General features: G+C 37.0%; 1 protein-coding gene across 1 annotated transcript in view; it reads left to right on the forward strand.

Moving 5' to 3' along the window:
• Window positions 1-596: 596 nt before the first annotated feature.
• STPG2 (sperm tail PG-rich repeat containing 2) overlaps window positions 597-15,854 on the forward strand; it is a 303,259-nt gene continuing 288,001 nt past the window's right edge. The window contains exons 1-2 of the mRNA XM_065907238.1: window positions 597-705; window positions 9,929-10,041. Of these exons, the coding sequence (XP_065763310.1) occupies window positions 597-705; window positions 9,929-10,041 (222 nt within the window). The remainder of the gene's footprint in view (window positions 706-9,928; window positions 10,042-15,854) is intronic.

Here is a 15,854-nt window from a genome sequence, read left to right on the forward strand (position 1 = left end):
TGACTTAAAGGGAAAATGGATCACGATCAAAGTAGTCCTAACGCCTAGTGCGTTTACTGAGGTTTTCTGACGAGTCAGGATCCAATGTAGTTAGAAAAGTAAGAGGATCGCGGGGGCTCGAGTTTGTCCTTTCCTTTAGAAAGCCAAAGCGCTGGGCGGAGCGAGTCGGGAAGGCTTGCGGCTCAGCGCGCATGCTCGCAGGGCTGGGCCCGAGGTAAGCGCCCCAGCCTTCAGTCCAGAGACTTCCGGGAGGCGAGAAATGGGCGGAGGCAGGGCCGGAAGCACGGGGGCGGGGGCCTGGTGCTTACCTCGTACCTGGGCGCGGCGCTTCAGGGCTCGGTTGGTGAACCGGTGATTCTGTGGGAAGTCTTACGTCTGGTTACACTGATTTCAAGATTTCCTTGCGGCTAGAAGCCGCCTGGGAGAAATCTGACACCATTCAGCAGGTGGGGCGATAGCCCCTGCGTTAGGGCCTCCATTTACAGAAATTCTTCCCGGGCCTTCTGAGTTTGTTGACGACTTTTTGCGCCACCATTTCTTCTAGCTGCTCTGTTCTTAATCCTTTTGCAGCCGCCCACCCCTCCCGTCCCGCCGTTATGTATGACCGGGCTCCCCGTGTGCTTAGATTGGCTGAAGGTGGCAGCACTGAGGATCGTGTGGGTCCTGGATCTTACCAGGTTCCTTACCTGAAGCAGCAGGCAACAGGTAAGAGGTAGAGAAAGGCAAGCCTTCTGTGACAGGCGCCTGACTTTCAGCCTGCCCCGCTCGTGTGTGCCTGAGTTAAACACTATAGTACAACTGCATACGTATAACAGAATATGAAGTAGGCAGGGAAAATTCTATCCCTATATTTACAGATGGTAAACCAATTTTTCCCATTTCACTAGACCAGGAAGCGTATTGCCTTTTTGATCTTACAATGGTTTTTTACATCTTAGTTTAAATGCTGCAGATTCGATCTGGGATTTTGATTTCCGTGTCCCACTGACTATCAGTCTGTTCAGTCAGTCAGCCGTGTCCGCCTCTTTGCGACCTCCATGGACTGCAGCATGCCAGAACTCCCTGTCTATCTACAACTCTCGGAATTTACTCAAACTCAGGTCCGTTGAGTCAGTTATGCCATCCAACCATCTCATCCTCTGTCGTCCTCTTCTCCTACCCCCTTCAATCTTTCTCAGCATCACGGTCTATTCAAATGAGTCAGTTCTTTACATCAGGTGGCCAAAGTATTGGAGTTTCAGCTTCAGCATCAGTCCTTCCAATGAATATTCAGGACTGATTTCCTTTAAGATGGACTGGTTGGATCTCCTTTCAAGTCTTCTCCAACACCGTAGTTCAAAAGCATAATTTCTTTGGGGCTCAGCTTTCTTTATAGTCCAACTCTCACATCAATATATGACTACTGGAAAAATCATAGCCTTGACTAGATGGACCTTGTAAGCAAGGTAATGTCTTTGCTTTTTAATATGCTATCTAGGTTGGTCATGACTTTTCTTCCAAGGACCAAGTGTCTTTTCTTTCATGGCTGCAGTCACCATCTGCAGTGATTTTGGAGCCCAAGAAAATAAAGTCTGTCACTGTTTCCACTGTTTCCCCATCTAGTTGCCATGAAGTGATGGGACCAGATGCCAGGATCTTAGTTTTCTGAATGTTGAGCTTTAGGCCAACTTTTTCACTCTCTCTTTCACTTTCATCAAGAGGCTCTTTAGTTCCTCTTCACTTTCTGTCATAAGGGTGGTGTCATCTGGGTATCTGAGGTTATTGATATTTCTCCCGGCAATCTTGATTCCAGTTTGTGCTTCATCCAGCCCAGCGTTTTTTGTGATGTACTCTGTGTATAAGTTAAATAATCAGGGTGACAGTATACAGCCTTGATGTACTCCTTTCCCAGTTTGGAACCAGTCTGTTGTTCCATGTCCAGTTCTAACTGTTGCTTCCTGACCTGCATGCAGATTTTTCAAGAGGCAGGTCAGGTGGTCTGGTATTCCCATCTCTTGAAGGATGTTCCAGAGTTTGTTGTGGTCCACACAATCAAAGGCTTTGGCATAGTCAATAAAGCAGAAGTAGATATTTTTCTGGAATTCTCTTGCTTTTTCCATGATCCAGCAGATGTTGGCAATTTGATCTCTGGTTCCTCTGCCTTTTCTAAAACCAGCTTGAACATCTGGAAGTTTACAGTTCATGTATTGTTGAAGCCTGGCTTGGAGAATTTTGAGCATTACCTTGCTATCATGTGAGATGAGTGCAATTGTGCGGTAGTTTGAGCATTCTTTGGCATTGCCTTTCTTTGGGATTGGAATGGAAACTGGTCTTTTCCAGTCCTGTGGCCACTGCTGAGTTTCCAAATTTGCTGGCATATTAAGTGCAGCACTTTCACAGCATCATCTTTTAGGATTTGAAATAGCTCAAGTGGAATTCCATCCCCTTGACTAGCTTTGTTTGTAGCGATGCTTCCTAAGGCCCACTTGACTTCGTATTCCAGATTGTCTGGCTCTAGGTTGAGTGATCACACCATTGTGATTATCTGGCTTGTGAAGATCTTTTTTGTATAGTTCTTCTGTGTATTCTTGCCACTTCTTCTTATTATCTTCTGCTTTTGTTAGGTCCATACCATTTCTGTCCTTTATTGTGCCCATCTTTGCATGAAATGTTCCCTTGACTATATGAGTCTCCAAATTACCTGTGTGCTTCTTACCACCTTCTGTCTCTTTGTAATCCTGCCTGCCTCACACACCTTTCCTGGAAACATTTACTAAGATAAAACTTTTATATTTGTTTTGGAATATCATTTTTTCAGGTAGATGCTTTCTATCTGACCATCACCATCTATTTGAACTTATTTAATGAGAGCTCCTTTATCCCACATTGCATAAGAAAAGCTTTATTCATTGAGAGGTGAAATGGGAATGGATAATTTAAGTACTTATTTGCTCTCATTTATTTGCAGTTAGTGGCTGGGGTAACTTTTAATAAGTAACATAACTTCCTTTCTGCTTTTTCTAATCTGATTTTTTGTGGGGCTTGATACCATCCAAATTAAACGTTTTCCTTTTTAGCCTACGTTTTCCCTATTCCCACACTATTCCTGTATTTTTGAATAAGTGCTAGGATCCATTATTCCGTTGACATGATGGATGAGATTAGGATGGTAGGTTGATTTAGGTTTCTTTCGAGTACTAATTTGTCGTTTGTCATTGTTTTAATCTTGAGTTTTACTGCCTTTCAGCTTCTGATATTAATATCAGTGTTTTTGGAGCTTATTATGTGTATTTAATACAGCTGAGTTATAAGCATTACATCCCTACCAATTTATTAGCCACCAACAACCACCCAAAATGCTTACACTTTTCTATCTTTATTTTGACACAACTTACCACTCTTTTTTTTTAGAGATGCTTCTTTCCCTGGTGTCTGTAACATCTTTCTCCTGGTTCTTTTCCTAACTGTTGTAACAGTGCCTGATACATGGTTGGGACACAATGAACATTTGTTAAATGCTGACTCAAAGCATCATTTTCCTCTCTCAAACCAATACTCCATAGTCTTCTTTAAAGATTTTTATTTTTCTAAATACCTTTTACATGTTTATATACTCTACTTTCCATCATTTGCTTGTTACTTTTCTCATGTTTACTTTCTCATTCAAATCCACAGCTTCAACTGCTATCAATATTCTGATGACTCCCGTGATACAGGTGCTTCATATCTCTAAGATGAGCTTTCTTCTGATAAGATCTTTTATTTTTTTAGGCATCTCTACCTAAAGTGTCTGAACTTACCAGTTTCCCCAGAATTACTGGCCCCTTTGAAAAAAAATTCCTTATCAATTAGAAACTTTAAGCTTTGAAATTACTGTAGACTCCTCCCCCGCCCCCCCCATCACTCTCATTGATTTTAGGACCTATTGATTATTCTCTTTATCTCTCAAACTAGTTCCCTTTCTTTATTTAACTGCCCTTGACTTAGTTTGGGATTTGTTCTTTTTATTTTGAAATAAGGGCTTCCCTGGTGGTAGGTAAAAAATCTGCCTGCAATGCTCGAGACCTGGGTTTGTTCCCTGGGTTGCGAAGATCTCCTGGAGAAGAGAATGGCAACCCACTCCAGTATTCTTGTCTGGAGAATTCCATGGGCAGAGGAGCCTGGTGGGCTACAGTCCATGGGGTTGGCAGAAATTAGGACACAGCTGAGCGACGAACACTTTTGTCAATAAAATATTTCTCGTTTCCCTCTATTTCAGTCTCTAACAACGTCTGTTTTATGTCTAATGTTATCTACACCTCCACCAACACTTAACCAACACATTAGCAATTCCAGCCTTACACTGTCTGTAAATTCATGCTCACTCACCTCCATTCTTTTGTACCTGCTACTACCTTTGCTGGGTATGTTCTCTCTTCTTTCCTTTCTTGGCTAATTACTACTTTTGTCTTGAGCCTCAGGTGAAGTTTTTCTCTGACTCCACTCTGTCCCAGGTCTTTCTTCTTTGACTCCTTAATAACTCAAAGGACTTTGGTACTGTATTGTAATTATGTGTTTACTTACCTGGCTCCCCCACTAAAGTGTGAGATTTTTGAGGGCAGTAACAAAGATCTCCAGGTATTAGTCTCAGTTTTTAGCTCAATACCCTAACACCTAAGTGCTTAGTTAAAAAAAAAATAGCAAGACAGTAATTCTTGAAGTAAAGTTTGAAAAGTCTGATGAGTTACATGTGTCAGGTTATAAGAGTTTTAAATTCTTCTTGTGTGAACTCTGATTGGAGATATGTAAGGTTTGCAAGGTCCTTTTACTGCTTTGTAGAATTGTGCCTTGTTGACCTATGAAGGAAGCTAGGAAATTCCATTCTTGGGAACTTTGAGCAAATGCATCATATGGAATCCTGTTTTAGCAGTACTCAGCAGACATGCTAATAATAATAAATAGAGGGTATAGGCACCTCTTTAGTCATTTTTCTACCAGATTCCCTGGCAAGGTAATTGAAAGTAGCTGTTACTTCTTTCCTAGGTACAGTCTGCTTTTCATTTCTTTGAGATCAGTAACACTGGACTATAGAGAAGTATGCACAGTTATTTAAGGGTCAGGTAAATATTGTAGAGTATGATGTAGGAAATGTTGGGAACTTTATGTAATTTACTTGTTGCCTTGAATTACACAAAAAGAGAAACAACTTAGAGTCTTCAAACTTCAGAGGAACAGTGCAGATATTCTTTATTTCCAACCTTTCTCTCTTCATTACCATTCTTCACTTACTATACCCTGCTTGGTCAGTCCTCTAGTGTACTGTCTTCATATTTTCCTCAGGAAATTCTTTCCACATTAATTTGCAAACTTCATTGCTTTGACTTTTGTCCAGCTGATCAGGGAGACTGTTTTCTACACAGGATTTGCAGCCTGAAAGGAATAGGACTGATTTCATGATTCAGATTTCATGAGTGGGAGAGAGAATGGATATTCCGGATCCAGATTAGTGAGAACTGCTTCTGATTTTCTTTTGAATTATCTGAGAAGCTAGAAAATTTTGTCTCATTAAAGCAAATCTTTACCATAAATGACCAGCCTAGTAAAATATGATAAAAACATAGTCCCTTTAATAATGGACAGCTCCTGGTATTATTGTGCTAAGGAATATTTCATTGTTTTCTGAGCTTGATTTACATAATAAATGGTACTCCATGTTAATATGTATTAGTTATCTGTATTGATTCTCTATTAGTTATCTAAACTGGATAATGCTGGCTGTTAATATATTCTTTGCCAAATTTCTTCTTTTATAGGAAAGCTGCTAGTTTTATCTGCCGTAGAAGCATGAACTGTCCATGGACTTACACTCCTCTGCCTATATGCTGGTTTCACACTCCTGCCTATGTGCTTATGATAACAATAATGACTTTATCTTATTGGCCATTCAGAATTCAGGACACAATTTGAGGGAATGCAGTTTATCTTTATTCAAGTTTAAATTAAAAAATGTGATTGCTGTAAATGTTGATATCCCTAAAGATGAGTATGTTTCAAAGTTCTAGTTATTGCTTTTATGTGAAGAATGCCCTGCTTGCTTTGTATCTGTAATTGTGGCTGTAGAACTTGTACTTTATCCCCCAGCTGCTCACCTTCTTTCTCAGAAAATAGACTGACTTTTATTGCTTCATCCAGTCTGATTTATTTTTTACTATTGGTGCCTCAAACTTAATATATCTCAAATTGAACTTATTCTTCTCAGATCTTATCCTCCTACATTCTTCATTTCTTCTTTCTACCTGACAGTTTGATTTATCATTTATTGTTGGAACTTCACATGTCAATATATCCTATGTCTCAAATCAAACTTTTTATCTTTCATTTCACCAACCCTAATGTGCCAGAACCCTCTACTCCTATATTTTATACCTTAATTATTGGAAACACTGTTTGTAATCTAAGTATTTGTTTATTTGTCTGGCTTTCCCTCTATCTGAGGCCAGAGTTTTAGCTTATTCGTTATTGCACTCTCATTGCCTCTCTCTGACACATAATAAAGTACTTAGTGTTGCTGGATGAACGACTAAAGGTGTAGTTTAGAATATCATCTATTAATTCGACATTTATTGTTTAGTGTGCAGGGCAGTATAATAGGGAGTCTGGGAAGGTCCTGATTTTAGCACTACCAGTCCTATGTCCTGGGCAAACTGAGACAGTTTGTCCCCATAGCTCTAAACCACAGGTAAATAGGCACATAATTGTGAATAAAGCAGAAAATCCTCTTCTCTTATGGAGCTTATTAGTACAAACATTTTAATTTTCTTGTGGTTTTACTTGAGGTCAATATTTTATGTAAACTTTTAACCTATTGATGAAAGATTTTATGTGATTAATTTTGGGAAACTTCAGTGAAGATTTTATGAACACTGTCTCTTTTGAACACATGGGCTACTGGAGGTTCCCCCTTCCTTTTATCTGAATTTCAGTATTTTGCAATTCATTTTATATTTCTTTAGATAGATTCATTTAGAATCTCTCCCATGTTTTGATGACAGCTGCCTCAGAACTAGCCCTGAGCTTAGCTTTCTTCATTTTCATACCTGTCTCACATTATCCCAGTGTCTGTATACACCTAAATTTTAAAAAACATACCTTTAATTGTGAGATGAAATACAGAAAATCACATAAAATATAAACATACAACTTAAAACATGAATACACAAAGAAATATGACTTTGCAAAATTTTCTTTTTCATTCATAACCCATACCTTCTCTCCTACCGGTGAGCACTATTCTAATTTTTATGGCAATTACTTCCTTGCCTTTCTTAATGGATCATTGAATTGTATTGATGAAATGATCCCTTTAACATAATGAAATGTCTCTTATTCCTGGTATTCTTTGTTCTAAAACCTTGTTGGATTTTAATTTAGTCACACCAGGTTTTTTTGATGCATGGATGTATGATGCATCTTTTCTCGTCATTTCATCTTTAATCTCTGTCTTTATGTTTTAAGAGGGTTTCCTATAGACACCATGAAGTTAGATGTTGCTTTTTTTTTTTTAATCAAGTCTGACAGTCTCTTTTAGTTGGGGTGTTTAGACATTTTCCATTTAATTTTGTTATCAATATTGTGTTTAAATTTACTCCTAGAATTTGCTAGCTATTTTTCTCATCTGTTCTTTGTTTCCCTTTGCTTCTTTCCCTGCCGTAGTTGAATGATTTGAGTTTTTAAAAAGATGGTTCTGTTTTTATCTCTGCTACTGGTTTACTAGCTGTAGCTTTCCTTTATTTTTTAGTGGTTCCTCTAGAGTTTACAATATACATCTCTAACTTAACACTGTCTATCTTCAAATAATATCGTACCACTTTATGTATAGTATATGAGCCATACATCTTCTCTTTCCCTCATCTCATTCTCTGTGCTATTGTGGCTAAATATTTTTTATTTATATATACTGTAATGCCACAGTAAATCAAAATTACTTTTGCTTAAGACAATTATTTTTTAAAGTGATTAGGAATAAGAAAAAATGTCTTGTTAACCCACATAAAAGTAGTTATAAATCATAATAAATTAAAAAGTAGTTATTAATCTCAAGTATACTTTTCATATCAGAAGTTCGCTTTGGGTCTTTTTTATATCCTCATGTTCATCTTGCTTCTAACTTGTTGAACATATGAAGAATATTTATAATAGATACTATAATGTTCTTTGTGCTATTTCCATTTTTTCATTTCAAGATCTATTTTTTTTCATTGACTTTTCTCCAGTTTATAGGACGTATTTCTCTGCCTCTTGGAAGAACAATCTCTGGTTGTTTGCACTAGTCCCTTGATAAAATCTGTAGCTTGGTTTGTGTGTGCCTATATGTGCGTTTCATTTGAAATCTGTACTTGTTCTTTGGTTGCATGCCCCATTTTGGAACATTTCAACTTCTGTACTGGATTTCTCTGCTCTATCAGACAACCCTTGTCTTTTCAAATGGACCCTGGCTTCCTTTTAAGGATTTCTGTTCTTGTGGTCCTTGTGTGGTTTTGTTTGTTTTTATTTTGAACTGCAAATTCAAACCATCAGTCCCTAAATTAACACCCAGTGTTTTAACATCATTCATGAATTTTTTTCTAATCACCTCAGTGTTGTTGAGAACTTCCCCTCCTTTTGACCCCCTGGGCGCTTTCGCACTTCAGATATTTTTACATGTTTTAAAATTATTTTAGCATTTATAGCACTTAATGCTTCGCTAGGTTGTTTCTTTTTAAGGGTAAGATATGTATTATATTCACCTCTTTTGTGCTTCAGACCTTACACAAATAAATCTTGATTTCAGTTGCATTTTAATACATGAGGGCCTCAAAAAAACATTTCTGGTTTAAAAAATATATTTTATTAGTCCAGATTAGCAAGCTTTTAAACTGTACAAATTATTGCCATAAATCCTCTTAGTGTACATTTTCCTTAGGTGTACAAGATTTTCACAAGTTTTGAGTCCTCGCTTTCATCCTTTTATTACCTGTTGAATATAGTTGCTCTGTTCTCTCATTTTTTTCTTGAATATCAATGTAACTTAAGCTGTGCTCATTTTCTTGATATATTTCTTGAAAAGTTTTTATCAGCCTTTCAGCAGACTAAGTCTGTCTAATAAGTTCATTTACTGAGTTTGGCAGTAATGTCAGTAATCTTATGCTTGTATCTTGTATCCAAGAAATACTGAGTGCCAAACATGCACCCAAGCAAGGAAGTGAAGATGAAAATGTTAGTCACTCAGTCGTGCCCAACTCTCTGAAACATTATATTAATTACTTGCTGTAAGCTCACTTTAAATTATTTCTGTCTAGGCTGTCTCTACAAATTCATATATGCTATTCGGTATAATTAATGAAAATGGAAGTGTTAGTTGCTCAGTCGTGTCCAACTCTTTGCGACCTCATGGACTGTAGCCTGCCAGGCTCCTCTGTCCATGGCATTTTCCAGGCAAGAATACTGGAGTAGGTTGCCATTTCCTTCTCCAGAGTACCTTCTCGACTCAGGGATCAAACTCAGGTCTCTCGCATTGTAGGCAGACTCTTAACTGTCTGAGCCACCAGGGAAGTTATATAATTAATAGTTTTCTTCAATATATAAAACTGTGATCTTCTGAGGGTGAAAATATTTTGTCAGTTAAATAGAACTTCCATTTTCATCCCAACCAAATATGCTTAGAAGAAAAAAAGCTTTTGTTTTCTTCAGGTATTCTTTTGTTTAGTAAGTTCAATTCTATAGGTTCTTAATTTAATATATATTAATATTAATTCCACTCTTACATAGAATTTTTAAAATGCGACAACAACTTCTGTGGCTAGACATTAGTTCTGATAATATATAGTCCCAGCAATTGATGTACCAAATGATTTTATACATTTTTGAGTGCTTTTTCTCTGAAATCATTAGAATCCTGTCTTGTCTGCCAATGACATGGTTTTACTTATAGGTGGCTATGCACCATTCCTGTCTTTGACTGCCAGGGAAAGTACTTTTACTGTCATCTCTAACACTGAGAAAGATGTTCCAGGTCCAGGACACTATAATGTTTCAGAAAAGCAGGTAAATTTACAGCAGTCATTATAATTGTCTGAGTTAATAAAAATCATGCTTTCTTCCTCTAATAGACTAATGTGTCACTTGCCATATTATATTTTCCCTCTATATCATCTTCTTTCACCTTTCAATCTGTATTTTGCAATAGAATAAGAGAGAAAGAAATGTGTTCAATGGTAATTGTCTGGTGGGTGTTATTCATCAGTGTATATAACCTATAGGACAAAAGCATTGTCCTTGAGATTCCTGAATGGGAGAATAGGGCTACTGAATTAATTAAGGCCCATGAAAGTTGTACAGATGGTCAAGATATGTAAAATAAGAATGACATCAGGGTGCAGGATTTGGTTTGTGCTCTGTACTCTAAAACTGTAGCTGTGGGCCGTTGTCTCCTATTTCTATACCGTCTCAAGAGTCTGTGACCAGAAAATCTTCAATGGTTCATTTATGTTCAGAAACAATGTTTTAATTCCAGTATTTTCATAATCATTGACATCAAGTTTTACCCTCTTCACATACATTTTGCACTCAGTCAGAAGCAGTGTTTTAATTCCAGTATTTTCATAATCATTAACATCAACTTTTACCCTTTTCACATACATTTTGCAGTCATAGTAAGTCCTACCTGACCCAAGAAGACCTATATCTCCCCTGTTGGAGACCCAGATCCAATTGCTGATGCATTAATTTTTGTATTAGACTTCTGAATTATTAATAGCAATGTTTTCTACCAGTTATGGGGTTTCGGTTGCAAGCAGTCAGATGAATTTTTAGGACAGATACTAGGTTTCTAATAAATTTATAGGTAAGATACTTGGTTGGCTCATAGACTTGAAGGAAGAATTGTTCAAACAGGTCTTTAAGAAGGATAAAGTGAAAATGAGAACTGCTCATTCGTGTCTGACTCTTTGCGACCCCATGGTCTGTAGCCTGCCAGGCTCCTCTGTCCATGGAATTCTCCAGGCCAGAATACTGGAGTGGGTAGCCATTCCCTTCTCCAGGGGATCTTCCCAACCCAGGGATCAAACCCGGGTCTCCCACATTGCAGGCGGATTCTTTACCAGCTGAGCCACCAGAGAAGCCCTGAAGAAGGATAGGACTAAGACAATTCCAGGTATTTCAGTAGTAAGAACTTCTGCATTATTCAGTGGCAAACTTCCATTAGATAACGTAATTCCATAACTTCCTTCCACTTCTTTTTTTTTTATGTCTAACAACACTAAAGATGAAAATTCTCAGTAGGGAAGATCTGGTCTGGCTTTATTATGGACCCACACCTGTGATTCCTGGGTCAGGGGTTCCTGTGTTTGGAAGTTCCTTTTAAAACACAAAATACAGTAGGTTTGATTGTCCCAAGAGTGGTAAATATGCTATTTTCAGCAAATAATAGAAGGGAAGCTAGACAGATGAAAGCAATAGATTTCCATTATGTTTCATGTTTTGACTGCCTAGTTCTCCTCTCTCATGCACGTGACATATACACACTTCTTTCTATATATGTAATTTTAAAAGTTCAGTTATTTTATGTATAATTTAATTAGTGTTTTGCTACTACCTTTAAAGATGGTATTACAGTGTCACTGCTAAATGTATCCTGGATCTTTAGATTAAGACTACTTCTTGTTCTTGACATTTCTGTTTCATTACTCTGCAGTTTATAGATTTGATGGTAAACATAACATGAGCTTTTATAAAGAAGTGGTTAGGAGTGTGGGCTCTGGAGCTAGACTGCTGCTGCTGCTGCTAAGTCACTTCAGTCGTGTCCGACTCTGTGCGACCCCATAGATGGCAGCCCACCAAGCTCCCCCCTCCCTGGGATTCTCCAGGCAAGAATACTGGAGTGGGTTGCCATTTCCTTCTCCAATGCATGAAAGTGAAAAATAAGAGTGGAGTCGCTCAGTTGTGTCTGACTCTTAGCGACCCCATGGATTGCAGCCTACCAGGCTCTTCTATCCATGAGATTTTCCAGGCAAGGGTACTGGAGTGGGGTGCCACTGCCTTCTCCGCTGGAGCTAGACTACCTAGACTCAAAATCTGTCTCGGCTTACTAACTGTGAGACTTAATCTTAACCACTTAGTCTGTTCAGGCCTTTGTTTCTTCATCTATTAAGTAGCAGCAGTAACTTGGTAGGCTTTTTTCCCCTAAGGATTAAATATATTAATAAGCATTTAGAATAGTATCTTAAAGTACTGAAGGTTGACCTTCAGTAAAATTTAACCATTATTAGTGTTGCCATTTTACAATAGAAAGGGGAAAGAAATAGAGGGAAAATTAAAAAAAAAAAGTGATGTATGAAGCAAGGAAATATAGGTAAGGACCTGTTCTGTTTCTGTAACTGAACAAAAGGCTGTAGCTTAAGATTTTTCCATTACTCATTCCATGTTCCTTTAACAAGAACTTTATCTGCTGGAGTTCTAAGCCTAGTGAGATAAATAGACTCTTCAGATCTAAGGTGTCTGAGTTCTTGGTTCTTAGGGTTGCTTTTTGTCCTTTAAATAAACTTGCTCTTAGCATTTTCACCGCCAGTTAGAAGGCTCTGCAGGGTGTCCCCATCTTCCATCCTACCACACTCCTCCTGGTACTCATTAGTCCTGTTTTTCTGTCCTAGTCAGGACAGAAAATTAATTTCCCCAGTCAATACACAAACCTCCTTATTTTGTTTTCTGCTTGGTAGGAAAGAATGTTGAATGATCACTTAGTGGTTTCAACTTCCAGTTCAGGGGAACATGTCTTGCTTTTCCACGAACTCTTAAAATGTCCAGAAAACTAGAGCCTAGAGCACAAAAAGCAAAACATTAAATAGTGGGACATTAGATGTAGTCATTAGAAGCATCACTCCTGCTTCCACTCCCTGGCTTACAGACCAGACCAGCATGGGTCTGTGGGCTTGCTAGTTCTGACAGTATTTCCCTCATTAAGTCTGATATGTAATTCTAGTATTCAAAGAGGGAAATACAGTAAAAATACATAATATGTAGGTTTCAAACTTATCAAATGTGATAGTTACCAGGATGTTGGAGTGTTACTTTAATACTGATTTTATTCAATTCTCTTGTAAAATAATATAAAGTACAATTTAAGTAAAATTTTATTTTATTCTCAATTGGGTACATTTCTTAGATTTCAAGAGTAAGAAATAAGGAAGTGTGCTTTTTTTGTGAAATGGATGATCTAAGAAAAAGTTCTAGTATTCTCTACTTTTCTCCTTAAAACTGTGAACAGATGCCTGGAAAATATTGATTTCCTTGCTTTAAAAAATGATTTATTACTTATTTACACAGTTGCTGTTAAATTTTGGAGTTTTAAGTTAAAGTCTTGTAGAACTTTTAGAAGTTCAAGAAGTGTGAATTTATCATACTATTTGAAAAATAAGTCATTTCATTTTAAACAACTGAATTAGGAAACATGTTTGTAATGTGACATAGGTTGCATGTTATGTAAATAATGTATTGGATAATAAAGGGGTAATCTTACTGGAAATTAATGCATATATTTGGTAATTTATTTTTATACTTTTCTTTTGGAAGCATAGATTGAAATGCTGCTTTCTATGGGTAGTTAGTAAATATCATTTGAAGACTTGAAATGAAATGTTAAAAAATCCAAAATGTGGGTTGTGTTTGTGAGGGCCTGCCTCCACTGCTAAATGTAGCAGTAGAATACTTGAAGCTTTTATGAAAGCAGAAGATTTAGGAGTTGGAATTTTTTCCCCCTATTTGGTTTTCTCTATTTCTCTCTTCCTCTTATGGTCATTTCACTTTGGCTATGGTTGAGACCATTATTCTAAAGTTGGAGGTAGGGCATAATTTTTGCCTTTATAGCTCTTGGCCAATTATAGACAAAGCAGTTCCCTTTAGCATATCTGAAGTATGTTAATTTTTTTCAAGAGGAAAAGAAAAGTAGAAAAGAACATGAAGGAAATTTACTCTGTAGAAAAGAACGCAAAGAAAATTCAGAAAATAAAAGAAGTAGAAGAACCAAATTTACAAAGTGCAAACTTCTGATCCTTTGATAATTAACCTATTAAGTCACATACTTTGTTTTGTTAATATCCTATTTCCTAGGATGATTCCCATTCCAAAAATCCAGTACAAATTTCACTGTTTTCTGGTTGTCTTCTAGCATCAGACCTGTTTCTGCTAGGTAGATACCATTTTGTTCCTTCCTACATGAGAATGGCCCTGGAGAAGTAACTGGCAACCCACTCCAATATTCTTGCCTGGAGAATCACATGGACAGAGGAGTCTGGTGGTGTCGAGTCTTTGGGGCTGCGAAGAGTTGAACACGACTGAGTGACTCACACACACACAGAAGAATGGTTCTAGCTATGGGGATCTATTTCCTATGCCTAGAGAGTTTAGGTCTTATTTTTTGTTAACTAGGCCTAGGAATAGATGTCCAAATCTAGGTTTTATTTTTGATTGAAGAGATATACCTCATTAGAGTTGAATGATAGGCTATCATATGTGATACAGTGCATGGGTTCACACTTTAGATGAGACTCTGCCTCCTATAGTGTTGAGAGATTGTTGACAATATAATAATTGATCAAATAACCATAGCACATAGACAGAACACAGTTCTCAAGAAAGACTAAGACCACTTTCTCACAGGTGTTTATATAAAATGTATTATTACTTGGTAATATGATTGACTCAGTTATTTGACATATGGAAGTTCCCTTTGTAAACTCTAGAAAAATTTGTAGAATTGGTAGTTATGAATAATGTGAAACATAGCATGGTTAATTTGTATGCAGTTAAAAAAAATCAGGTTAGGTCTATCTAAACTTTTGTTGAAGTATTCAATATAAATTCAAATTCAGTTTGAAATGTCTGATCTTAGAGACTAGACTAATGACTGTCAACGAATGAAAATTTGGAGATCTTCTCTTCACATGATTTTATTTTTTAATTTAACTTATTAAATTTTTTACAAAATCATTAATGTCTACCATTATAGACCCAAATTCTTTAAACATAGGAATTGTGATCTTATTAAATCAGTAATCAAGTAGTGAATTGAGTATCTGAGAATAATTTGACTCTTTTTTTTTACCAAAAGAACTTTTTGTATATTTCTTAAACTCTGAATAAAGTCTAATAAGATGCAAACTAGAGATAGGCTCAGTCAATAGTGATTGTGAACAACTGACATGAAAACATCATGTGAAAAAGTCTGTTGGTAAATTAATAACTTAAAAAAACATATCTGATCAATCCAATGCCAAAATTATTAATATGAATCATCTTTGAAATGACTGAACTGTGACTGTTTATTGAAACCAATATGATGGAATTTTATTTGAATTGGCTGGTTTTTGGCCAGTTGATAACTTTCTGATTCTAGAGAATCCAGATATGTGACATGAAGAGCCATGGAAGATTCATTCCTTCCAGGACTCTCCCTGCAATAAACAGTGTTTACAACTAACCTGAGCATAAAACCAAGCTGTTGCCAGTAAAACTGCATAAACATCCTTGGAAATGACCAAAGTGTTATTCATGAAAATAATTAATCCTAAACAAGATTGGAAGGCTGTCTTCCCCCCTGCAGTATGAGCATTTAATCTCATTTCAGAGGTATAAATCCTCCAGAGACCTATAAACAAACATGCACTCTTTATTCTTGCTCTGTAGCTTTAAGGATTGCTTTATCTTTGACTTCATTTTAAAACTGAGTGTTGCATTCTTTTTGAGTGTTCAAAGTACAGCAAATTTTAGTTTGAGTTTGGCATTAAAACTGACAGCTGTATTGTCATCCTTTCTTATTACTGTCTCTCATTAGAGAACTGTCTTCAGTCAAAAGACTTAAATTT

The sequence above is a fragment of the Muntiacus reevesi genome, chromosome 16 (assembly GCF_963930625.1).
Source record: "Muntiacus reevesi chromosome 16, mMunRee1.1, whole genome shotgun sequence".
In the NCBI taxonomy this organism is placed as follows: Eukaryota; Metazoa; Chordata; class Mammalia; order Artiodactyla; family Cervidae; genus Muntiacus; species Muntiacus reevesi.